This window comes from Lipotes vexillifer, unplaced genomic scaffold (assembly GCF_000442215.2).
Source record: "Lipotes vexillifer unplaced genomic scaffold, Lipotes_vexillifer_v1.1 scaffold1088, whole genome shotgun sequence".
Taxonomy (NCBI): domain Eukaryota; kingdom Metazoa; phylum Chordata; class Mammalia; order Artiodactyla; family Lipotidae; genus Lipotes; species Lipotes vexillifer.
The window spans coordinates 1,451,276-1,477,778 of record NW_006779738.1 but is presented as its reverse complement, the minus strand read 5'-3'; the positions used below and the strand labels follow the sequence as shown (position 1 = coordinate 1,477,778).

Sequence of the window (26,503 nt, the reverse complement as noted above, 5' to 3'; positions counted from 1 at the left end):
GGAGACATAGTCATTTAAGTTTGACAGCTGGAAATAAAGACTAGAATAAGCACAAAGCCAATTCTAAACAAATGGAATAGCAGAATATTCAACAGATGGAAACACATGGAATTAAATACAGAATTAGTGTAGTTTACATGTTTTAAAAGTATATACTTCCTTTACAAATATCTCTAACTGATAATCTATTAAGAAGCATAAATATTCAAGTGAACATTTGAATTTTCTCTTTAAGAGTTCAGAATTCTTGAAGTCTGAAGATTAGTCTCCTTCTGCTGAAATGTCCAAGACTAAAAAGGCTTCACACAGTCACTTTATGTCTCTAATTAGACATATAAAAGCCTCTATTACCTACTGTGTTGTAATAAGACTTTGAAATTCTGTAACTCTTTTATACTTGTAGAAAGCCTATAAGAGAAAAAAAAAGCATATTAGCACAGCTAATATGAGGTGTACACATTTCAAATTATTGATGCTCTTATATGGGCTACAATTTGAAAGCAAAATCGAAAATAAAATGATGTAAACAACACTGAGCAGTGAAGCTTCCATTTTAAAATGTGTATGCTATAATTATTAAAGACTGACAAAACAGAGCTGTAGTTCGTTAGTCTTGGTTTAGAACGGGCAAAGAAAGCCAGTTACTTCATATTATCAACAGATTCTAGATTAATGATGGGAACAGTGGTATGATAATTCATTACAATAAAGAATCTCAAATCATTTACATTTGGCCTTATAAATTCATTTTGCACACTACTCTCCAAATCTGCTTCTTTCTTGTTGTTCCCCAAACACGGATTTGTTTTAACCCAAACACTAATTTGTTTTAACACAAAGGTACAGGTTCTATTTATTCTGTCTGTTGATGAATCCCTGTGCCCTCCATCCACCCATATTTATAGTGTTCAATAAATTATTGAGTGAATAAATGAATGAAATGCTTCTGAGCCCAGACCCAGAAGTAAAACTCTAGAATGGAAATCATAAAAAAAAAAATTCTATAAGCTCAATTATCCTTAGGTACAATTCAGTGTTGATAAAATAAAAATCTAATGTTTTTCTTTCTATAGCTTAAGATAATGTAGAATGCAGTACTGAGCCCATTTCTTTAAGAACTTAATAAATAATAGCTTTTCTTATATTGAGAGCTTAAAGTATGGTTAGGCAATGTTCTAAGCTCATCACAGATATAATCTCATTAATTGTTTAAAAAAAATTCCACAAGGGGCTTCCCTGGTGGCGCAGTGGTTGAGAGTCCGCCTGCCAATGCAGGGGACGCGGGTTCGTGCCCCGGTCCGGGAGGATCCCACGTGCCGCGGAGCGGCTGAGCCCGTGAGCCATGGCCGCTGAGCCTGCGCGTCCGGAGCCTGTGCTCCGCAACGGGAGAGGCCACAACAGTGAGAGGCCCGCGCGTACCGCAAAAACAAAAACAAAAACAAAAAATCCACAAGGTGGATAAAATTAACCCTGAGTTTATTACATTTTAGAAAAACTGAAGCTCAAATAAATCAAGTAATTTTCCCAGGGCTGCTCAGCTAGTAGAGTAGGTGGGTCTAACCAGCTCATCAGATCCCAAGACCATATGTCCTCTCAAAAAAATCTATGTTCGTTATGGTCTCAAAAACATTTTCTTTATATTCTTACAAGCTGTAGGATTAACAGAAAATGAATTCTTACTCTAATCCTCAGAAATATTAGAGGGCTGAAACAGTGTTTACTTATTACGAAAAAGCATTATGATTATTAAACAAAATGTGTAAAATCATATGCTGTACCTCAAAGTACCTGTTTTTAAAAGAACCTATCAAAATACATATGAAGATACGGTAGAAACCAAGGTCCATAACTAAAGAAAAGAGAGCTTAGTAAAGAGCAGCAGCTGAAAAAAACAATGAAAAAAGTATGCTCAAAGTCTGATTTAGATACAGAATGGAGAGTGTCAGAAAACTCAAAGGTTATCATACAAATTAACTGTAGGGTTACCTTTTACGCGGGGAGTACAAACTCGCCAGCACTTTATGGGACCAGAATCTCTGTGAAGATGCATTCCAGACCTCACAATTTATTACACAAGAGAGATTTTCCACAGTCCCTATTATTATTCTAAGACAGACACAGGAAGGCACAGAGTGTACCTGCATTTACCTACTGCTTTACTGGTACTTTTAGAGGGATACTAAAATACATTTTAATAGCCAACAGGTATATTAAATTTGTTCCCTGGAAAATAAGCCATTTGATATAAATGTTGAAACTATCAGAAAATGGCTGTTAGTGTAGGAAAGACATTTACAGAGTATTCAAGATAAAGAAACCACATTTCCCAGCCTTCCTTGGCCAGAACCAAAGACAATGCTCACTGTATGTCTCTGCCCACTAGCATCACATGACAAAGCACTGCTGTCCTGGCTGCCCTAATTGAGGCAGAATTGTATTATATAGGTTGTCAGACCAAGAAAACTACCAATTCACTTAACAGGAACGAATGCACAAACCCTCCCAAAGTGTAACACAATAATTTTTTGTGTTAGTGCAGCCAAAATCATTTACTATTTAAATGGACTAATAATCAGGTGGAAGATACAATGAACATATCTCACTAACAATTATTAAGAACTGTAATATTTTTTAAGGAAAAAGTAAGAAATGTATAGAATACATATGAAGGAAACAGTTAAACTCGACTAAGAAATAAAAGAATGACTAAACTGTGGTATGTCCATGTAACAGAATATTGGCCTATATTAAAAATAGTGCTTATGTATTTAAAAGTTGCTAAAAGAGTAAATCTCAAAAGTTCTCATCACAAGAAGAAAAACTCTAACTACATGTGGTGATGGATGCTACCTAGACTTACTGTGGTGATCATTTTGCAACATATACAAATAGTCATTATGTTGGACACCTGAAACTAATACAATGCTGCATGTCAATTATACCTCAATAAAAAAGAAAAAACACAAAAAAAATTTTAATAATATTGGGAAATGATTAAATGTAACGCCAAGTAAAACAGGATAAGAAAGCATACAAAATGTATGGTTTCAACTCTGTAAATATGTACACACACACACACGTACGTAAATTTTTTACGTATAAGTAGTGGGAAAATACACATTAAAAATAGGCCAAAGGCTGGGGCTTCCCTGGTGGCACAGTGGTTGAGAATCTGCCTGCTAATGCAGGGGACATGGGTTCAAGCCCTGGTCTGAGAGGATCCCACACGCCCCGGAGCGACTGGGCCCGTGAGCCACAACTACCGAGCCTGCGCGTCTGGAGCCTGTGCTCCGCAACAAGAGAGGCCGCGATAGTGAGAGGCCCGCGCACCGCGATGAAGAGTGGCCCCCACTTGCCACAACTGGAGAAAGCCCTTGCACAGAAACGAAGACCCAACACAGCAAAAATAAATAAATAAAATTAATAAACTCCTACCCCCAACATTAAAAAAAAAAAAAATAGGCCAAGGGCTTCCCTGGTGGCGCAGTGGTTGAGAATCTGCCTGCTAATGCAGGGGACACAGGTTCGAGCCCTGGTCTGGGAGGATCCCACGTGCCGCGGAGCAACTAGGTCCATGAGCCACAGCTACTGAGCCTGCACGTCTGGAGCCTGTCCTCCACAACAACAGAGGCTGCGATAGTGAGAAGCCCGCGCACCGTGATGAAGAGTGGCCCCCGCTTGCCACAACTAGAGAAAGCCCTCGCACAGAAACGAAGACCCAACACAGCCATAAGTTAATTAATTAATTAATTTAAAAAAATACACCAGATGTTGAAATCGTCCTAGGTGGTAGGGTTATGAGTGATTTTTAAATTTATTTTCTAAATTACACTTTCACATGTTTTTCCAGATTTTCTATAATGACCATGAATTACTTTAATAATTGGGGGGAAAGAAAGATGAATATTTTAAGAGATTTAAAAAGCAGATGGCTGTTGTTTTCCATGGGGAGGAAAAGGGAGATTAAATTAGGCTGTACCTTGTTTGTGTAACCATCCCACCCTGAGTGTCATTACCCTTAAGAAAAGAAAGGTTTCTCACATCTAGTCTAGCCATAAAAACAATAAGATAATTTTTTAAGTACTGAAAATATTGGGGCACTAAACATCCAATGGTGTTTGTAAATCACCATCCCCACGCCCACCATTGCCATGGACTTCAGGTAGCGCCTTGTGATTTAAAAGTGTCACACAGGACCTCGTTTTATCTTCATGTTAACTCTGTGAGAAAGGTTTTTACTCCTCTTCATTATACAGAGAAAGGAAACAAACTGGGAGAAAGGAGTGATGTACCTGAGCTCATGCGGCCAGTAAATGGCAGGGCCAGGATTCCAGAACGCCAGGACCTGATTCTGAGTCCAGTGCTCTCTAGGGAGCAATAAAAGGTACTAGCAGGCTCTAGTTAGAGAACTCAGCTGGAAGGGTTGCATCTGTGAATAATTCCTTGTGAGACGCAGAGAAATTTTGAGGAAGTTAACATCTGCTTCTTTCTCAATTTAATTTTATCTGGATTTAAATACATTTTAAGAAGGAGATTCCCAGATATAGAGAACTAGTGGTTACCACTGGGGAGAGGCAAAATAGGGATAGGGGGTTAAGAGGTACAAACTACTATGTATAGAATAAGCTACAAGGATACATTGTACAACCCAGGGGATATAGCCAACATTTTATAATAACTATAAAAGGAGTATAACCTTTAAAAACTGTGAATCACTATACTGTACACCTGTAACATAATACTGTACATCAACTATTCTTCAATTAAAAGTGTTTAAATTGATTAAAATATTTTTTCATTTAAATTTCAAATAATTTAAATTTATTTCAGCTTCTCCTATTTTATCTTACTACAAAGCCTCATAAGTGGGTGGACTGAATTTTTCATGAAACACCATTACTAGTGGACATGCTATTGTCTATCTTGTGTTTGAAATCTCAACCTACATGGTCATCTTTAAATACAGGGGAACAACAGATGAAATCTTTGCTATTAAGATGGGGAAGGGGCAATTAATTTATTTTTAATTTAACTGCCTCTTTTTAACTTAAAAATGCATGTTAAGAAAACATTATAATCTCTCTATTACTTTGTTCTTTCTTTCTTTCTTTTTTTAATTCTTCCTTGATTTGACTTTGCCTTTTTTCCCAGGGCAGTATAGTATTGTTTTCTCTGATTTTCTATGATTCTTTTCCTTCTCTTCTGTATTCTTCACTTAGTTGGTACTGCATGTATCTCTGTAGGCAAATTCAAATTATTTTTGAAACCATCTGTGGTATAAACAAAAAGCAAACTGTATGTATGTACACAGAAAACAACGGGGGAAGAATGAGTGAAAGAAAAATGCCTCCTCAGATTAAGACACAGAGCAGCTGAAAGGTTTAATGTCTTTTTCTTTCCTCACCTTCTGAGCCAAACTCTCCTTACTCCTGCTATTGTACTTGAACGAGTTAAAACCAGCTAAAGAGAATTTTATTAGGAGAATATTTCCCCACAAAATTGAGAAGGCCAACTGGGAAATGCTGGCAATTTGAAACTATTACTTTTTCCTGTAACCAGTAGAGAAACTGGCTTGTGAGTGCAGGTACGATGCCATATGACAATAATGCTCCCTCTTTGTCAACAAAACAAAGCAAAACAGACTACTTTAGCAAAGAAGATGATCTTTGCAGTTTATTGAAACCAGCAGGGGAATCAAAAGTCTTCACTATGAAAAGTTCTTACCTTCCAAAAGCATTTAAAAGAGCAACTATTTCCTGTCGAGTGAGTTGGAAGCCTTTAGATGGGCTGTTCTCCGGAAGCTTTTGGATTTCTTTTTCTGAGAATAATATCTTCAGGGCAGTTCCTAAACCCTGAGTCTAAAGAAAATAGTGATAAACTTTTAATTAAATTCATATAATAATAACTGCTATAAAGGTTTAAAGGAATACTCAGTCACTGTGATGAGAAGTCAGGAAATTCATATGAACTGAACTTTGCACCAAAATGTTCAACTATGTAAAACACAGTTTCTACTTCCTCACAGATTATGCATATGATAAATTTATCTAAGCTGTTAAGGAAATCTGAACAGTTTAACACTTTTTGGATACATATCCTACTATTTCAAATTACTACAATGCCTTTTTTTAACGTAGAAAATATCACATTAGGATTACAGTGTTCAATATGTAACTCTGAAAGCATTCTTTATAGCCCCTAACAATTCAAAACTTAGAAATCAGTATCAGTTTATAGGTATAGTGATACCTACACTTAATAATTTCTCAATTATTAGGAACAGAGAAAAAGAAAAATCTGATTTCAGTGTAGCCTCCATTAAAAAAATTCTCTCTTGACTTTCTATGACTTAATATCACCTTCATAAAAAGATAAAACAATCACACAATCCTTTTTACACTGAAATATTTACGTAAATGGGCCTGCTGGGCAGAACTTTCCCATTTTGTGACTAGGGGGCCTCCTTTTGATCACTGATACAAATTCAGTGACCAAAATTTGATAATTAAATTTCTTATATAATTATATTTTACCTTTTATATAGGTATATAAAATACCAATACACTCTATTTATAACCACCAACTCCAAAAATGAATCTGAGATTGTACCAACAGAAACAGATACAATAAAACTAAAATCATCAACCTACAATAGGAAAAACATCCTAATACATACACATATAACACACAGAGTCTAATATTAATTGTTTTTATAAATAAAACAGAAAAACCACACTTTGGATTTCTAATTCAATGAACAATGAGGACATTTTAGTAAAAACTTTCAACTTCTCAGTGGAGAAATTTAAGGTTAGTAATAGTTTCAAAACAGAAGACAACACACAAACCTGTAATTTCCCCCATAACCTGCATTTGTCACATCCAACACAGTCCATTATACGGGATATATTCTTGAAATGTAACCGGAATTCCTCCTAACAAGCAGAACACATGTTCATTCTAATCAGACATTTAAAATTAAACTGCATTTGTCTGAATTTTAATAAAAGTTTCAAAGCTTATTAATGAATGAGTTGTGTTTTTCAACAATGAAGTATTTGAATTTGTATAGCACAACATGGCACATAAAACAGCTAACATTAATGGCAGCTTATAAAATGTATTCTACATATTAATTCAACAAACTTTTGATTGAGAGGCCACTCCACACAAAGCACCAACATGTACCCTACAGGGGACACCAAAGTAAATAATACACGGTTTTTACTTTGAAGGAGCTTAACTGCTGCTTCCATTTGATATCTGTGTACAGCCAGTGGTAAATACATCTATATTACATTTCATTTATTTTTGATGCATTGTTTTGTGTGAGTCTAAATCAGAAAGCTAGTCCTAGAACAATAATCAGTGTCCTTATCTCTCTCCTTAGGACCACACCATGTTTATAACATGTACTCCCCATCAGCACCGATGATCACAGGGCTATACAAGGGGTCTGTGATCTCACAGTCCCCCACATTTGCTAATGCAGCTTCTCCAGGGACGCTTGCTTACTGGATTCTTGACTTTCGCTGTATTAGTTTCCCACACAGTTAGATGCCTGTGAGCATCTGTGCATGGGTTTCTGTGACTCTAAGGTCAGTCTCACCTTCTCTGAGGACAAAACTAGCTAAGAGGAAGTTTCCTCATCTTTTTCACAGGGCAAACATAGAAAATAAAAATCATTTTATTGCACCGAGGTAAACATTTTATTGCAAAGAGCTGGAGTGAGTCACCCAAAAACTTAAAGCGTTTGGAGGAATCAATACCTTGGCCAAAAGAAAGACAACATAAATAGAACACAAAAACTCCTTTGCTCTCCATTCTCATGTAATGCATGTTCTTTGGAGCAGATGGAAAAATGGACTTATATTCTCCTTTCTACACCTTTGAAAAACAGGAAACCAAATTTTCAGCATTTTATAACTTGAAAGCTAGCTGTGAAACCTTACTCTGTTCTCAGTCTTACCTTCCTCATCTATAAAAAGATACGTAATTATAGTTGTCTTGATCAGAAGTATAATATTTGTATAAACACTAACAAAATAGGAAGCATTACAAAAATGAATTAGCATTATGTTAAATACTGTAATACTAATATACCTCTAAAACAACCATAAAACAAAACAACCTTCCAAAACTAAAATATAGTTGTGGCTAAATTACTTCATTTCAGAAACACCAAGGAACTCTTACTAATGTATTCATTCTTGTAGCATATCCACATCTAAAACATCTCGGGACCAAATGTGTTTCAGAATTCAGAAGTTTTGAGATTTTAGAAATGTAGTACACACACTATATATTATGTAACACCCCACCAGAGTGTATGGCAACACCCTGTAAGCAAATACATGATTGTTTTTGCAACAAAATGTAAGAGTATTCATACAAAGCAGAATTTTTTAAAAACACTACAAATATCCTTACACCAGTTCAGGTTAGGTTTTGCTAACAAATTAATTTGTACCAAACATAAGAAAAATGTTCAAGTTTTTGGAGCTTTTTGGATTTCAGAATCACATATAAAAAATTGTGGAGCTGTGGTAGGAGACTATTTGCCAGTCAATTTCAAATACTTTTATGAACACTGTAAGGGTACAATGTACTCCTTAATTACTGTAAGCAAATGAAAACCAAGTGCTTGTAACATGAAGCTGCATAATGTTCCTAAAATATAGTCTCCTTCTGACATCACAGGTCAACAGGTAATTTTTGCCTTATATGTTAGTCCATTAGGACAAAAACATAATAGTTTCAAAACTGTAACATTTTGTAAAGTAAACATTAGAAAATATACTATTTACTGCCTTCAAAGTGGCTAACAGTGCATGATTTTTTTTAAGATGCATCAAAACAGCAATAAGTAAATGAAAGAAAAGAAAGTAAGAAAACTTTCAAAATAATGCCTTTTGAAAAGACATTTACAAAGGTGTCATTAGTCAGAGGTATGACTGAGGATTCACTAAGCAGTTGGGCAAACTAGAAAGGAGAAAGGAATTGAGAAAGAGCTTTTTGTATCATTTATAGTAAAATCCAATCAGACCAACAAGATGGTGAACTGGGAAAGAAAGTTTAGATGAACAGGATTAAAACACAACCAGTAAACTGTTCCCCACCCGGTCCCCCAGTCAAGAACTTTTTACCTTTAACGATTTGGCCCCCTTTTTGTCACCTGCAAACATGGATTTCTCGTCAAAGTGCATGGGAAAGGACCTAATGAAATGAAAATATTATAAGCTACAGATGAAAAATTCAAGCTCTGGTAGAATTTTCTATCCCTACAAACATTTAAAATTCAGAATTTACTCATGTGTAAGGTTTGGTAACGTGGGAAGGGGGCAAACAGTTTAAACTATTCAATCAAAGAGTAAAGCAAGATAAAGAGGGCTTTGTAATTTATGGGAGTGTAATGTTTTGGAGAAATTACGTGACAAAAATAACCTAAAAATTTAACTGAAAACAAGTTTTGTGAAAAAATGTACAAAACTCTTAACATTTTAAAACATTTAAAAACATTTAATGCATATTTTACCTTAGACATTTCTTAACCCAGCTCTCCTCTGTGCTCATTTTTAACAATCAGTAAAGTGCAGTTTTATATACCCAGGATTTTTTTTTAAAGGTTATATTGTAGAATGTAAGGCTAATATCCTCTTAGGTAATCTATCCCTATGCTAGCACCTATTACCATCTAAATTTAAGTAGCAACTGGAAGAATACAAAATTAGTAGAAAGAACATTAAAGTAGCATTAAATTTTGGTACTACATAAAATTTAAAGTTATATTTAAAATACAGCCTAGAGGCTTCCCTGGTGGCACAGTGGTTGAGAGTCCGCCTGCCGATGCAGGGGACACGGGTTCGTGCCCCGGTCCGGGAAGATCCCACATGCCGCGGAGCGGCGGGGCCCGTGAGCCATGGCCGCTGGGCCTGCGCGTCCGGAGCCTGTGCTCCGCAGCGGGAGAGGCCACAGCAGTGAGAGGCCCACGTACAGCAAAAAATAAATAAATAAATAAAAAATAAAATAAAATAAAATACAGCCTAGAGGCTTCCCTGGTGGCGCAGTGGTTGAGAGTCCGCCTGCCGATGCAGGGGAACACGGGTTCGTGCCCCGGTCCGGGAAGGTCCCAAATGCCGTGGAGTGGCTGGGCCCGTGAGCCGTGGCCGCCAAGCCTACGCGTCCGGAGCGTGTGCTCCGCAACAGGAGAGGCCACAACAGTGAGAGGCCCGCGTACCGAAAACAAACAAACAAACAAACAAAAATACAGCCTATTCTCAAGTGTGAAAGTTTATGCAACAAAGCTTTATAGATGCTTCTCAGTCAACATTTTCAGAAATATTTTTAAAATGCTGCCATTCTATGGAACACTTTCCTTCTCATTTCTAATTCTCCCTTTTCCTAACTTTCAGGAGTCAGTTTCTATCAATATTTCAAGAACTACCTCAACTCAACTAGAGTGGAGAATTTCAGATCACTGACAATTCAATTCTTACTTTGTATCTTTAAAGATATTCAGTAGAAGGGTTTTTGTGTCAGCATCCTCTTTTACATTTCCAGTGTAAAGATCGACAATTGAGCGCTCAAAGTAAGGGGCCACCTTTGATAAAGCTCGAAGCTCAATTAAATATAAAAAGTACAGATTCTTTAGCCTTCTTGGGCCTTCTCCCTTGGTTTCCACAGGGTCGAAGCGGCGTTTGAATTCTTTCATATTAGGTCCCCAGGTCGGTTTACCCCAGGTTTCTAAAGAGAAAGAGAAATATATTATACACTCTTAATAAACAGGATTTTTGCTCTATAGAGAATATGTATTTTTCCCCAACAATTTTTATACTAATAGAAAAAAATCTGATTACCTTCCAAAAGATAATTTGCACATAGATGTAAATTGATACTAGCATGAAGTCCCGATATAAGCTTATAGAAGACTCTTTTCTCCAAACACAAACCTATTCAGAAAAATATTGAAAAAAGAAATCACATCCATTTAGATAACAAAAATACTGAATCAAGAGGATTAGGTACACAGGCTTATTTTTAAAGTTAAGATTCGAGGACATTAAAAACAAATCAAGGACTAATATAAAATAATTAGATTGAGATACTATCACTAGAAGATAAAATAAGATTCTGACTTCAGAATGGAGTTAACTGAGTATGATAACTTAGTGCAGAATAAGATACAAATGTCTGGGCTACTGGAGGTCCAAACACTATGGATGCACTTGGAAAAGTCCTCATGTTACCCAGAAGGCAACAGCACAGATTTTTTGTGGTTTAGGCTAAACTGAAGCAGATATAAAGTCACTGCTTTGGCGTACTACAGCTGTTTCTCCTTTTCCCTTCCCTATAGATGTTCTTTATTTGAAACTACTTGTTAGTGGAGGAAGAAGGGACTGAATTCTGTTTCTCTACTTCCTCCAGATTCTTTAGTGGTTCTTATTAATCCTTTGCCCTGGAATTCTCTAATTCTACTTAACTGTATGTTCCACAGGTAAGGAGCTAAAACTTGGAAAACAGACATCCAGGAGTTTCAGCCAATTAAAAAAAAAAAAGTGTGATTATTTACTATGTGAGTAAAACCATATCAAGATGGAGTTCAGGAATATGATGGAAATTTATTTTATGTAGCCTTCTTAAGCCACACAGCCTTTTGCTCAAAACAGAGGTCAAGATAATTTCGCCATCCTATCCAACCTCCGCCTCCATTTAAAAATATTTTCTATTATAAGAGTAATACACATTGTGAATGAACTTAATGCTATTAAATAAATTCTGAAATGCTTAAGGTAAATTTTATACTGTGTATATTTTACCACAATGAAAAAAGAGAAACATTTTTAAAAATATTCTTTATAGAAAAATTTAAAAATAAATAAAAATGCAAAAAGTTTTAAGAATCCACACTAGACGCAGAACAATTAGCTTTTCCCCTTTCCTACCACCCGACAGAGTTTTTGTCTTTTTTGCTTTTTGGTTTTTTTACTCTCCCTATGGGGAAAAAAGGGCTTCAACAGTGGAAACTAAGAAATAATCTCATTTATAGGCTGAAGGATTTTTTAGGAGTATGTATGTGGCTTACTTTGCATCCTTTCAGGATCTTTTAGATCTTCAACTTACTCTCCCTTTATGTTCTACCATAGATGGCTCTGAAGCAAGTAGCTTCTAATAGGAAAAAATAATTATTTTGAGATCTCATTCCCTAATTCAGAATTCTTTCTAGAATATTCTCATCACCACGGATAGAGACCAAGAGGTAGAAATTCAGTTCTATTTTGTGGCTTCTTCATAAAAGTATATGGCCAAATTTGAATGTTTATGGTAACAAGGTATATAAACAACACGAATAACTTTGATAAAACGTTAGGTATTAACTTCTCTAGTAAAACTTTTAATCAGATCTGTTATCAAGTACCAAAATGATCAGATTTGAAGTTCACTTCCTCTTCCTTCCAACCTACTTCTCTAAGCAGTAAAATATCTAAAGACAAGAGAACGGAAAATAGGCAAAGCAAAGCTCGTGAAAATTCATATGCCTAAAAATGAGAACATGAAAACTAGGAGGGAATTCTAATTTGCAAAGCCCACAAAGCCCCTTACCTAAAAGGAGACGGGTGGTAAGAGGGAAGGAAGGAGTAGATATGTACTTCTGTAAACTGTGAAAATTAGGTAACTTCAAGCAAAATCTTAATAATAAAAGTTGAGCCAAGTGAATGCACCAAGAAGACACACAACACTCTTAGCAGAAAGTGCTGGAGAGGCGCTCCCCGCCTGCGGTCTGCTGCCAGCCCTAATGCCTGGCAAATCCAACTATTCAATTTAGAAAGTGGTTCTCCTCTTCCTCTTCTGGATTTAATTTCATTCAAATTCATTTTCATCAACTGAATTACAGGACACCAATATATAACTTTTTCTCTCACAAAAGGGCTAGATATATTGTAACACTATTATTTGGCATTTGTACATTGTTTAGTGATTTTCAAAGCAGTTTTCACAGGCATCATCTACACTCACAGTGTAGGTAAGCTGGATGGCTAGCGCCACTCTCATGCCCCAGATCAGGAAACTGAATCTCAGAAAAGTTGAGCCAGTTGCCTATAAATAGGAGTGCTCGCTGGACTGTGTAGCAAAATTCAGAGACTCCCATCAATAGGATACTAGGAGAGTGGTTGATATAGTATACCCTAGAATCCGATACTGCCCATAAATTTCATTCTCATCCTCCATTATCAATATGCAGAGTCTCTGACCACCTCTTTTAACCTAAATACTACTTTTCACAATTTGTGCTCTTAAAATAAAGCTAATTAAACAAAGATAACCATCTCTTCCCACATTGGCCATGTATCAATATAATTCCTAGCAGTATTTGCACATCAAAAATAGTTCACTGGGCATCCCTGGTGGTGCAGTAGATAGGAATCTGCCTGCCAATGCGGGGGACACACAGGTTCGATCCCTGGTCCAGGAAGAGCCCACATGTCACGGAGCAACTAAGCCCAGGCGCCACAACTACTGAGCCTGAGCTCTAGAGCCTGCGAGCCACAACTACTGAGCCCACGTGCCACAACTACCTGAAGCCCGCGTGCCTAGAGCCCGTGCTCCACAAGTGAAGCCACCACAATGAGAAGCCCGCGCTCCGCAACGAAGAGTAGCCCGTGCGAGCCACAACTAGAGAAAGCCCGTGTGCAGCGACGAAGGCCCAACACAGCCCCCCCCAAAAAAAATAAATAAGTTCATTAAAAAACAAAGAGAAATCATGTTCATAAGTTAACACGACTGATTAACAAAGATAAAATGGAATTAAGTGCTTAGTTTAACTCAGTAGAGTTCCTATCAGGTTATGGCTATGAAATATCCATTTTCCAGTGTCATTCAACTTGCTTATCTTTCATTAATATATTTGAACTTTTGGTTTCATAAATTAATAGCAATTTGGTAAGTTTTTTAAAAGCAGTATATATCCAATTATTAACCAAAGTTGTTAAAATCCTAGAATGTTTCAGCTTTCCATTAATAACATTTCATAATTTCAACACTAGAAAATATAAGAATGGGAAGGTATATGATATATTGGGATCTATATTACTTTATCCTTTAGTTAGACAAGTTTAGACTATATGTGTAAACGTGTTGAAAACTTTCTGAATTCCAATTCATCTTCCCTTAATTTCATATATTAAAAAAAAAGTACTTCCTTCCAAAAAGAATGCCTCTACTTAAAAAAACAGACTTGCATAGTGGTTACTAGAAAAGTAGTTTGGATAAGTATTACATACAGAATGGAAGTAAGACTGGGAACCAGTTCTGGAATGCTGATGACCACATCTGCCCTGTATATCTCCATAACACTGGTTTTTAGCTGACCAATATCCTCAAAATTTTCAAATAATTTTATCCTAAACTATAATAACCTAAAACATGTTAGTTTCTTTCAAACACTGTCAAGATTTAATGAATCCTAAAACTTACAAGTATATATTAAATAAATCAATTCATTTTTTGCAAGATGCCAATAAATTTAAAATGCAGACATTAAATTTACCTTCTAGCCACGTGTAGAATGATTCTCCTAAAAAAACAAAACAAAAACAATCAAAATTATACACACACACAGAATTGGGTTAAAATGTTTAAATGGTCATTCATAAATAAGAATAAATTAAGTCTATAAAATATTTCTCATGACAGATTAAGGAATACGTCCACTGCTCATGTGTAATGGAAAAACAGGCATATGGTTCTAGAAAACAAAGTCCAAAAGTTACTGAAGTAGTTTTGGGAAAAAGTTCTTATAAATGACATTTTGACTTGTAAAATTTTTGAGAAAACTTCCAGTCAAAATATTATGTAAACCTTATTCACTTGAAGGCTTAAATATCCATAAGTATGAGGAAAAACAATCTTAAATTTGCTTTTGATGACAACCATAGCATTATTCAAAACTTCCAGAAAAAAGTGAATTATAATTAATATGAAAATCAAATTATTAATTCCATTTTTCCTGAGCAATAAACCTAAGTATATTTCCTCAATTATCTAAAACTACTAAGTTTTAAGAGATAATAAAAAAGTTCCCTAAATTTTCAAAATAATTCTTCAGAAAAGTTAATGACCAGAATATGAAGGGGCCTTCCTTGTGTACTATGCTAAAAGAACTATTTCTAGCCTAATACTGTTCTGAGTGAAAAGAAAAATGGCAGTCAATAAAGATAAAAACAGTTAATATACTTCCTAAGTTACTCATCCTTATTTTAATTGCAAAAAGCAAAGCATGATGATAAAAACTCAACACATAGGTGAGTTGAGCAAGGAATCCAGGGAAAAAATTAGATGGTGGGGAATTACTTTGCCTCCTGAGTCTTCACCCTTAGCAAAACAACACAAATATCTTCCTAGAGAATCATTCATTCAACATACTCTTACTTAGATGATACTCTTACAAAAAACATCATTCATTATCTCACTTGTTTACTCAAAAAGCCCCAGCTGCTAACAGGAAAAGTCTAGCTCCTAAGGTCCTCAATAATCTGGCCTCTACTCATCTTTCTAAATTTAAATTACCCCATACATGAAGTCTTTCCTACTCTCCCCAAACATGCCTTGTTTTTCCTTTCTCAACCCCTTGGTCCATGCTGTCATCCAAGTAGCATACACTATCCAATTCTACAGGCTTTAAATCACTCCATCATTCAAGTCCATCTCAAATGCCACCTCCTCCAGTAAATTTTCCCAGTGAGGCAGGATCTGTTCTACCTCTGAAGAGCTACACCACCTACTGCTGTACTATGTATGTAATACTTCTTTATTATCATTTATGTACAGTGCTGATCATTCCTACTATACATATTTTTAGCTCCTAGAGGGAAGGCAGGTTTTATACATCTTTCTAACCTTTACAATGCCCATCACAGTGCCCTTGACACATCGGTTAACGTTATTTATTTTTTTAAATAAATAAATTTATTTATTTATTTATTTTTGACTGTGTTGGGTCTTTGTTGCTGCGCGTGTGCTTTCCCTAGTTGCGGCGAGCGGGGGCTACTCTTTGTTGCAGTGCACGGGCTTCTCACTGCGGTGGCTGCTCTTGTTGCGGAGCACGGGCTCCAGGCATGCAGGCTTCAGTAGTTGTGCCTCGTGAGCTCTAGAGCACAGGCTCAATAGTTGTGGCGCACAGGCTTAGCTGCTCCAAGGCACGTGGGATCTTCGTGGACCAGGGATCGAACCCATGTCCCCTGCACTGGCAGGCAGGTTCTTAACCACTGCGCCACCAGGGAAGTCCCTAACATAGGGTAACTTTAAATTATAAAAAACACTCTTATTTTTTTGGTCACCATTGATTGGTAGCTATTTTCTGAAAAAAATAGGATATTTTCTTTTGAATTATAAACAGGAAAAAATGAAATTTTGATCATTAAAGGCATTTCTTCTACATTTGAAGCAAACATAAAATGAGACTTTTAACTTACCATCATCTTCTCCTGAAAGAGAAAATAATAGACAGGATTTTAGAAAATGTCTTACATAGTTCATATTCCAATCCTATTTATTAATGGGATTAAAACTTACTATGTGTTAAACTATTAATTATACCATGAACCTTGCACAGTAGTTACCCTGTATATAAGACCTCTTAATAAGAATATAGGCCAAAGAGTACAAGATTTTCACATATGTTTTATGCAATAAATAGTATCAGAGAGTAACTAAACAATCATAAAGACCACTAGTTTCAGTAATTAACAAATATACAGTCACTCCTTTAATTATTATGCACACAACTCTCTGAACATGTGTTTCCAGACTGGAGTACTTTTCTTTTTTAAGTTACTGCTCCTCAGCACATATTCACCTCAATAAAAGCACTTCCCAAACTCTAGTCAGTGAAAGCATCCCCGCAGGGGTTATGGGGCTGCCTAGATGTGGGGGAGAGGCCAGAAGGCTGGGCTTTCAGGCTCCACAGCAGCCCTGTCTTGATTAGCTTTACATGTGGAATTCTGACAGAAAATTTCATTTTTGGAAAAAAGCTGTTGGAAAGCTAGCTGTGGAAACCAGGAATAGTGTGGAAGAAACACAGTTAAGAATATTAACCACCAAACCAGCTCTACAACAAATGCTAAAGGAACTTCAGTAAGTGGGAAACACAGAGAAGAAAAGGACCTACAAAAACAAACCCAAAACAATTTAGAAAATGGTACTAGGAACATACATATTGATAATTACATTAAACGTCAATGGATTAAATGCTCCAACCAAAAGACACAGGCTTGCTGAATTGATACAAAAACAAGACCCATACACATGCTGTCTACAAGGGACCCACTTCAGACCTAGGGACACATTCAGACTAAAAGTGAGGGGATATAAAAAGATATTCCATGCAAATGAAAATCAAAAGAAAGCTGGAATAGCAATACTCAGATAAAACAGACTTTAAAATAAAGAATGTTGCAAGAGACAAGGAAGGACACTACATAATGATCAAGGGATCAATCCAAGAAGAAGATATAACAATTGTAAATACTTATGCACCCAACATAGGAGTACCTCAATACATAAGGCAACTGGTAACAGCCATAAAAGAGGAAATCGACAGTAACACAATAATAGTGGGGGACTTTAACACCTCACTTACACCAACGGACAGATCTTCCAAACAGAAAATTAATAAGGAAACACAAGCTTTAAATGACACAATAGACCAGATAGATTTGTTATTTATAGGACATTCCATCCAAAAAGAGCAGATTACACTTTCTTCTCAAGTGCACACAGAACATTCTCCAGGATAGATCACATCTTGGGTCACAAATCAAGACTCAGTAAATTTAAGAAAACTGAAATCATATCAAGCGTCTTATCTGACCACAAAGCTATGAGACTAGAAATGAGTTACAGGGAAAAAAACATAATCACATGGAGGCTAAACAGTATGTTACAAAATAACCAAGAGATCACTAAAGAAATCAAAGAAGAAATGAAAATATACCTAGAGACAAATGACAATGAAAACACGATGATCCAACACCTATGGGATGCAGCAAAAGCAATTCTAAGAGGGAAGTTTATAGCTATACAAGCCTACCTCAAGAAACAAGAAAAATCTCCAATAAACAATCTAACCTTACACCTAAAGGAACTAGAGAAAAAAGAACAAACAAAACCATAAGTTAACAGAAGGAAAGAAATCATAAAGATCAGAGCACAAATCAATGAAATCGAAACAAAGATAACAATAGCAAAGATCAATAAAACAAAAAGCTGGTTCTTTGAGAAGATAAACAAAATTAATAAACCATTAGCCAGACTCATCAAGAGGGAGAGGAGTCAAATCAATAAACTTAGAAATGAAAAAGGAGAAGTTACAACAGACACTGCAGAAATACAAAGCATCCTAAGAGACTACTACAAGCAACTTTATATCAATAATATGGACAACCTGGAAGAAATGGACAAATTCTTAGAAAGGTATATAACCTTCACAAGATGGAATCAGGAAGAAATAGAAAGTATGAACAGACCAATCACAAGTAATAAAATTGAAACTGTGATTAAACATCTTCCAAGAAACAAAAGTCCAGGAGCTGATGGCTTCACAGGTGAATTCTATCAAAAATTTAGAGAAGAGCTAACACCCATCCTTCTCAAACTCTTCCAAAAAATTGCAGAGGAAGGAACACTCCCAAACTCATTCTATGAGGCCACCATCACCCTGATACCAAAACCAGACAAAGATACTACAAAAAAAGAAAATTACAGACCAATATCACTGATGAATATAGATGCAAAAATCCTCAACAAAAATAACATCATCCAACAACACATTAAAAGGATGAAACACCATGATCAAGTGGGATTTATCCCAGGGATGCAAGGATTCTTCAATATACGCAAATCAATCAATGTGATACACCATATTAACACATTGAAGAGTAAAAACCATATGATCATCTCAACAGATGCAGAAAAAGCTTCTGACAAAATTCAACACCCTTTTATGATAAAAACTCTCCAGAAAGTGAGCACAGAGGGAACCTATCTCAACATAATAAAGGCCATATATGACAAACCCACAGCAAACATCATTTGCAACAGTGAAAAACTGAAAGCATATCCTCTAAGATCAGGAACAAGACAAGGCTGCCCACTCTTACTATTATTCAGCATAGTTTTGGAAGTCCTACCCATGGCATCAGAGAAGAAAAAGAAATAAAAGGAATACAAATTGGAAAAGAAGAAGTAAAACTCACTGTTTGCAGATGACATGACACTACATACAGAGAATCCTAAAGATGCCACCAGAAAACTACTAGAGCTAATCAATGAATTTGGTAAAGGTGCAGGATAGAAAATTAATGCACAGAAATATCTTGCATTCCTATATGCTAACGATGAAAAATCTGAAAGAGAAATTAAGGATACACTCCCATTTACCACTGCAACAAAAAGAATAAAATACCTAGGAATAAACCTAACTAGGGAGACAAAAGACTTGTATGCAGAAAACTATAAGACACTGATGAAAGAACTTAAAGATAATACCAACAGATGGAGAGATATACCATGTTCTTGGACTGGAAGAATCAATATTGTGAAAATGACTATACTACCCAAAGCAATCTACAGATTCAATGCAATCCCTATCAAATTACCAATGGCATTTTTTATAGAACTATAACAAAAAAATCTTAAAATTCGTATGGAGACACAAAAGACCCCGAGTAGCCAAACCAGTCTTGAGGGAAAAAAGTGGAGCTGGAGGAATCAGACTCCCTGACTTCAGACTATACTACAAAGCTACAGTAATCAAGACAATATGGTACTGGCACAAAAACAGAAATACAGATCAATGGAACAAGATAGAAAGCCCAGAGATAAACCCATGCACCTACGGTCAACTAATCTATGACAAAGGAAGCAAGGATATACAATGGAGAAAAGACAGTCTCTTCAATAAGTGGTGCTGGGAAAACTGGACAGCTACATGTAAAAGAATGAAATTAGAACACTCCCTAACACCATACACAAAAATAAACTCAAAATGGATGAGAGGGGCTTCCCTGGTGGCGCAGTGGTTGAGGGTCCGCCTGCTGATGCAGGGGACATGGATTCGTGCCCCGGTCTGGGAGGATACCACATGCCGTGGAGCGGCTGCACCTGTGGTCCATGGCCGCTGAGCCTGCATGTCCGGAGCCTGTTGCTCTGCAGCGGGAGAGGCCACAGCAGTGAGAGGCCCGCGTGCCGCAAAAAAAAAAAAAAAAAAAAAAAGGATGAGAGACCTAAATGTAAGACCAGACACTGTAAAACTCTTAAGAGGAAAACAGGAAGAACACTCTTTGACGTAAACAACAGCAAGATCTTTTTTGACTGCCTCCCAGAGTAATGGAAATAAAAACAAAAATAAACAAATGGGACCTAATGAAACTTAAAACCTTCTGCACAGCAAAGGAAACCATAAACAAGACCAAAACACAACCCTCAGAATGGGAGAAAATATTTGCAAATGAATCAACAAAGGATTAATCTCCAAAATATATAAACAGCTCATGCAGCTCAATATTAAAAAAACAAACAACCCAATCCAAAAATGGGCAGAAGACCTAAATAGACATTTCTCCAAAGAAGACATACAGATGGCCAAGAAGCCCATTAAAGCTGCTCAACATCACTAATTATTAGAGAAATGCAAGTCAAAACTACAATGAGGTATCACCTCATACCAGTTAGAATGGGCATTATCAGAAAATCTACAAACAACAAATGCTGGAGAGGGTGTGGAGAAAAGGGAACCCTCTTGCACTGTTGGTGGGAAAGTAAATTGATACAGCCACTGTGGAGAACAGTATGGAGCTTCCTTAAAAAACTAAAAATAGAATTACCATATTACCCAGCAATCTCACTACTGGGCCTAAACCCAGAGAAAACCACAATTCAAAAAGAGACATGCACCCCAATGTTCACTGCAGCACTATTTACAACAGCCAGGTCATGGAAGCAACCTAAATGCCCGTAGACAGACGAATGGATAAAGAAGATGTGGTACATATATACAATGGAATATTACTCAGCCGTAAAAAGGAACGAAATTGGGTCATTTGTAGAGACGTGGATGGATCTAGAGACTGTCATACAGAGTGAAGTTAAGTCAGAAAGAAAAAAACAAGTATCGTACATTAACGCATATATGTGGAACCTAGAAAAATGGTACAGATGAACCAGTTTGCAGGGCAGAAAGTGAGACACAGATGTACAGAACAAACGTATGGACACCAAGGGGGGAAAGCAGCGGCGGGTGGTGGTGTTGGTGTGATGAATTGGGAGATTGGGATTGACATGTATACACTGATGTGTATAAAATGGATGACTAATAACCTGCTGTATAAAAAAATAAAGTTCAAAAATTCAAAAAAAAAATTAAACAGCTGTTAATTGACAATTGGTGGTTTCGGTGGAGAAAGCATATAAACAGCAGTAGTGAGAACTACTGCATTACTTCCTGGGGTACCGACTTATCACCCAGGACACATTCTCTCCCTTACCTAGTCTTTTGTCTCCCTCTTCTACACTTGTTTTTTCTCTGCTCCTCTTTCCTCCCTCTATCCGTTTCTCTATGCACTTTCCTTCCTCTCTTCATCTTTCCTCCAGCCTCATGTCTCTAGTTTATCATAATAGGGAAGTGAAGTATTTCTTAGGACTTGATGCTTTTATTAAATGAACAATTATGTTTTCTGCTTTAAGAGTAAGTGATCCATATATATGGAATCTAAAAAAAAAAAAAAGGTCCTGTCCTAAGGGCAGGACAGGAATAAAGACGCAGACGTAGAGAATGGACTTGAGGCCATGGGGAGGGAGAAGGGTAAGCTGGGACGAAGTGAGAGTAGCCTGGACACATATACACTGCCAAATGTAAAATAGCTAGCTAGTGGGAAGCAGCCGCATAGCACAGGGAGATCAGCTCCGTGCTTTGTGACCACCTAAAGGGGTGGGATAGGGAGGGTGGGAGGGAGACGCAAGAGGGAAGGGATATGGGGAGATATGTATACATATAGCTGATTCACTTTGTTATACAGCAGAAACTAACACAACACTGTAAAGCAATTATACTCCAATAAAGATGTTAAAAAAAAAAGGGCTTCCCTGGTGATGCAGTGGTTAGGAATCCGCCTGCCAATGCAGGGGACACGGGTTCAAGCCCTGGTCTGGAAGATCCCACATGCCACAGAGCAACAAAGCCTGTGCGCCACAACTGAGCCTGCGCTCTAGAACCCGTGAGCCACAACTACTGAAGCCTGCATGCCTAGAGCCCGTGCTCTGCAACGAGAGGCCACCACAATGAGAAGCCTGCGCACTGCAACGAACAGTAGCCCCCATTCGCCACAACTAGAGAAAGCCCACACACAGTAATGATGACCCAGCACAGCCAAAAAACAAGATGTAAAAAAAAAAAAAGAGGGCTTCCCTGGTGGCGCAGTGGTTGAGAGTCTGCGTGCCGATGCAGGGGACGCGGGTTCATGCCCCAGTCCGGGAAGATCCCACATGCAGCGGAGCGGCTGGGCCCGTGAGCCATGGCCTCTGGGCCTGCGCGTCCGGAGCCTGTGCTCCGCAATGGGAGAGGCCACAACAGTGAGAGGCCCGCGTACCACAAAAAAAAAACCAAAAAAGAGTAAGTGATCATAGAAAAGGTCTGAAAGGATACCTTCCAAACTCTGTACTATGGAAAAGAAAAAGTGTGTGGAGGTAGGAGTGGGGGAAGCGTTCCCTTTTTACTTTATGTAACTTTTGCATTGTTTCAATTTTTATAAAATCTTGTATAATAAAAACATTTACGTTGAAAATGGAAAAGTTATGAGGTAAAAGTAGTAAAAGAGACAAAGGATAAGAAGCCATGCGCACCTTCTTCACACTCCGATTATCTTGCCCAAGCAGTTTCAGGATGAATTTGGGAAAACTATTGGCCATACTGTGAGTGCACATCTGAGAGCAGTCCATTCATTCAAACTTCCTAAGTCACTCTGGTTCTGAGAAATGCCTAAAGAGATGAATCTAGACCAGGAAATTCAAGTTCCTAAATCAATCCTGGTCTAAAGAAAGCATTAGAATGGCACGTCAATCACAGGGCTGCTCCCAGGGTCCTCGTTGAGAACAGATTGAGGATATGCCTAATAATTTTATATTGAATAAACTCCAACTATGTAAGACAATGCTGTCCCATAGAACTATAACAGCCATATATGTAATTAAAATTTTTTTCTAATAAAAATTTGTAATGTTTTCTAATATCCACATTTTAAAAAGTAAAAGGTATACATGCACTGCAGTACATCAACGATTTGTTTTGTGATGCAAGAGTTAAAGTAGCTCTACCAAAACAATCAGGTTCTGTTCAATGGCAAAAATATTTTATACTGCTTCAGTTTTTAAATTGAAATGAACTAAAATGACGTAAAAGGTAAAATTTAGTTTCACACTAGCCACATTTCATGTGCTCAACAGCCTGATGTGGCAAAGTGGCAACCTAACTTTCTGATACTTCTCTGCATCTTTCTGAATCAGAGTGTCGTGCATCGATCAGCACTTGGGCATCACCTGGGAGTCTCACCCACGACTTACAGAATCAGAACCTGTATTTAACAAGGCTCCTAGGTGATTTGTATGCGTACTGAAGTCAGAGAAGCATGCTATGAGTCACTGGTTCTGAAAGCGGCTGCATACTGGAATCATCTGGAGAGCTTAAAAAAGACCAACGCCTGGGTCCGAATTCCACAGACTGTGACAACTGGTATGAGACAGGGCCTGGGCATTCAGATTTTTACCAGTTCCCCAGGAACCTCTAATATATATGGATTACTCATATATTCTAATTTATTTTATACATAGCTCCTAGTTTAGGGCCTGGCACATATCAGGCAGTCAATAAATGACAGTAATTATATAAAACGTGGAAATCTTGAGGCCTAACTATGAACTAATCTTATACTTTTGATCATTCAAATTAAACAATAATATAAAATAGTTGAGAATTTTCTCAACATATAATTACAAAGGTATCTTGTAAACAATTTCTAAGAGCATGAAAATGTATCAAAAACCCACCTCGGCTGGGTGCCAGAGGATTTAAAGGACGATAAACAGATCGAGGCCTGAAAAAGAAAATACAAAACTCAAACGTAAAATGGTTTGACATCTTGATGTAATTTTTTCCAAGAGAAACAAGTATTCCCCTTCTTCCACCCTCCCTCTAGTCAATCCTCCTCTTTCCCCTACCCCCTCCAGTTACTTGAAACAGTTTTCTTCGTAGATGCTGTTCCACACTCTCCACGCAGAGGGCCCTTTATAGCCAGTGTAACGCTCAGGGTTCAGCAAAAGGTCTACATACTGAGCAGCTGGAGATCTCTCATCTGAACAAGAAACAATTCATAAAACCATCCACATTTCACTATTTATCTAAAATTTACCATTACAAAGCAAACAGGACTATCCAAAGGTAGAGAAATGCTACGCTTTCAAGTCATCTCCAACTTAAATGGTAGAGTGGTTAGCACACTTGTGACTGTCCTTGACCCAGGACTTAAAATAACTTGAACTTGAGAGAGGAAAAGTAACTGCTCCCTTTCTTTTGGACGCTCAATGCCCTCTTACGGAATGTAAGAGGCTTTACCTTATTAGAGGCATTAATCATTTCTTAAGTTTTAACCACTAGGACTGAAAAGACCTAACAGAATCATAACCTGTTCTTAATATTTTATGTGATTGCCCCCTATGTATATATCTACCTAAGGACATACCTGAAACATTTATTTTGTTTGCATATATTGTATCTAAAAAAAAAAAAAAAAAAAGATTTCCCTGATACTTTCTACTTGGACTTAGGAAGTAAATGGTGTAGTAACTTTGTGATTCAAATTCAATCATTCATAGTTACACAATGTTGTAGTAAAAAGAAAAGTTACAAATTTATTTTTACCAATATTAATATATTGGTTAACATATTACTTGGTTAACATATTGGTGAGTAGGCACAACTTCAAGAATTTATTAACGCATTTAAAATTAAATAACCATTTTCTGTGTTGAAACTCAAATTAGTATTTACTAGATCTCTACTATTTGGACAACATTTTGATAGAGATCTCTGGGGAATACAAAAGATAAAGAAAAATGGTCTTAATGGTCACATTCTGGGTAGAAAAGGGAAGCACACGCTTTACCATCTACAGAAAAATTATAATGACTATGCTTCACACATCTATACTAATACCACCTATAAGCTGAAATGCTATGTATGTTGGCATGGATGTATTCTTTTATGTATATGCTTCCTAATTTTTGGTGTCACGGTATTAAATTAATGGTATACAGACACCTGACTTGAAACAGGGACAAACATGGTCATTAAAATATGGCCCCTTTTGCTTTCATTACCTATCAGTCAAAAATATTCATTGGCCATTCAATGACTGTAGATTGAGATGATCCATAATCTTAAGGGGAAAAAAAGCAGCACCCTGATCCATGCCTTTCAAAAACTACCTGATACTTTTGTGATGTATAAAGAGTACAAAGATAATCATAACTTATCATTACTAAATGAGTGGTATCTAACTTACAATGAAAACATGATTTTGAAGAATACTGGCTCTATTTCCAGCACTAACATTATATAGATATTCCACTAAATAAGTTAAAGCACAGAAAACGTTAACTTACAGATGGATGATCAGAAACTGTCGAAGGACATTTACTGATCAGGACTTAAAACAATAATTTAAAAAATCTTAATTGAAAACTAAAAATTCAAATCATTTAGTTAATAAAATATGGATTTTACAGTAAAATTTTAAGTTTTACAATTCACTAATTTGTTATATATTTTAAATTTCTTTGAGCTGTTCTCAAGTTCACTTGCAAAATTGACTCAGTTACGTATATAAGCTTTAGAAATATTAATAACATAAATATATACCCATTGACACATATATGTATACACACGTGTATAAAGAACGTATGTGCACGCACATAAGCCTACACTTATGTACAGTCATCTATGAATGTGAAGACTGAATTAGTATCAACCTCTTCGCCCAGTTAAACAACCAACAAAGGAAAAAAAAAAAAACCCTGGATTCAAATATTGAAGTATATGGATTTAAAATATACTCTAAGGGAGTAGAAAGTCACATGAGTAAAATCAATTATATCAGTTTTTAAAGTACTTAAGTAAACTTACATTCTTAATGTTCTTAGTGTGTATTCCCTTAATTCCCAAATCAAAAGTTGTTTTAAAAAATACTTTTTCAAATCATGAAAAAGGTGTTTTGTTAACCTACAGAAGTTATCAGCAAACTATGGCCCACAGGCCAAGTCTGGTCTGCTGTGTATTTTTGTAAAGAAAGTTTTATGGGAACACAAGTCATGTTCATTTGCTTATGTGCCACTTTCACATTATTATGGCAGAGTTGAGCAGTTGTAAGAGAGACCATATGGTTCACAAAGCCTAAAATAT

At 36.6% G+C, this 26,503-nt stretch overlaps 1 protein-coding gene across 1 annotated transcript in view; it reads right to left on the bottom strand.

The window, feature by feature from the left end:
- Positions 1–138: 138 nt before the first annotated feature.
- Positions 139–26,503, bottom strand: part of ERO1B (endoplasmic reticulum oxidoreductase 1 beta) — a 61,672-nt gene continuing 35,307 nt past the window's right edge. The window contains exons 7-16 of the mRNA XM_007452941.1: positions 24,278–24,398; positions 24,094–24,140; positions 16,470–16,481; positions 14,546–14,572; positions 10,857–10,949; positions 10,497–10,743; positions 9,147–9,216; positions 6,849–6,935; positions 5,725–5,858; positions 139–408 (exon numbers count right to left, since the gene is read on the bottom strand). Of these exons, the coding sequence (XP_007453003.1) occupies positions 348–408; positions 5,725–5,858; positions 6,849–6,935; positions 9,147–9,216; positions 10,497–10,743; positions 10,857–10,949; positions 14,546–14,572; positions 16,470–16,481; positions 24,094–24,140; positions 24,278–24,398 (899 nt within the window). The 3' untranslated portion in view covers positions 139–347. The remainder of the gene's footprint in view (positions 409–5,724; positions 5,859–6,848; positions 6,936–9,146; positions 9,217–10,496; positions 10,744–10,856; positions 10,950–14,545; positions 14,573–16,469; positions 16,482–24,093; positions 24,141–24,277; positions 24,399–26,503) is intronic.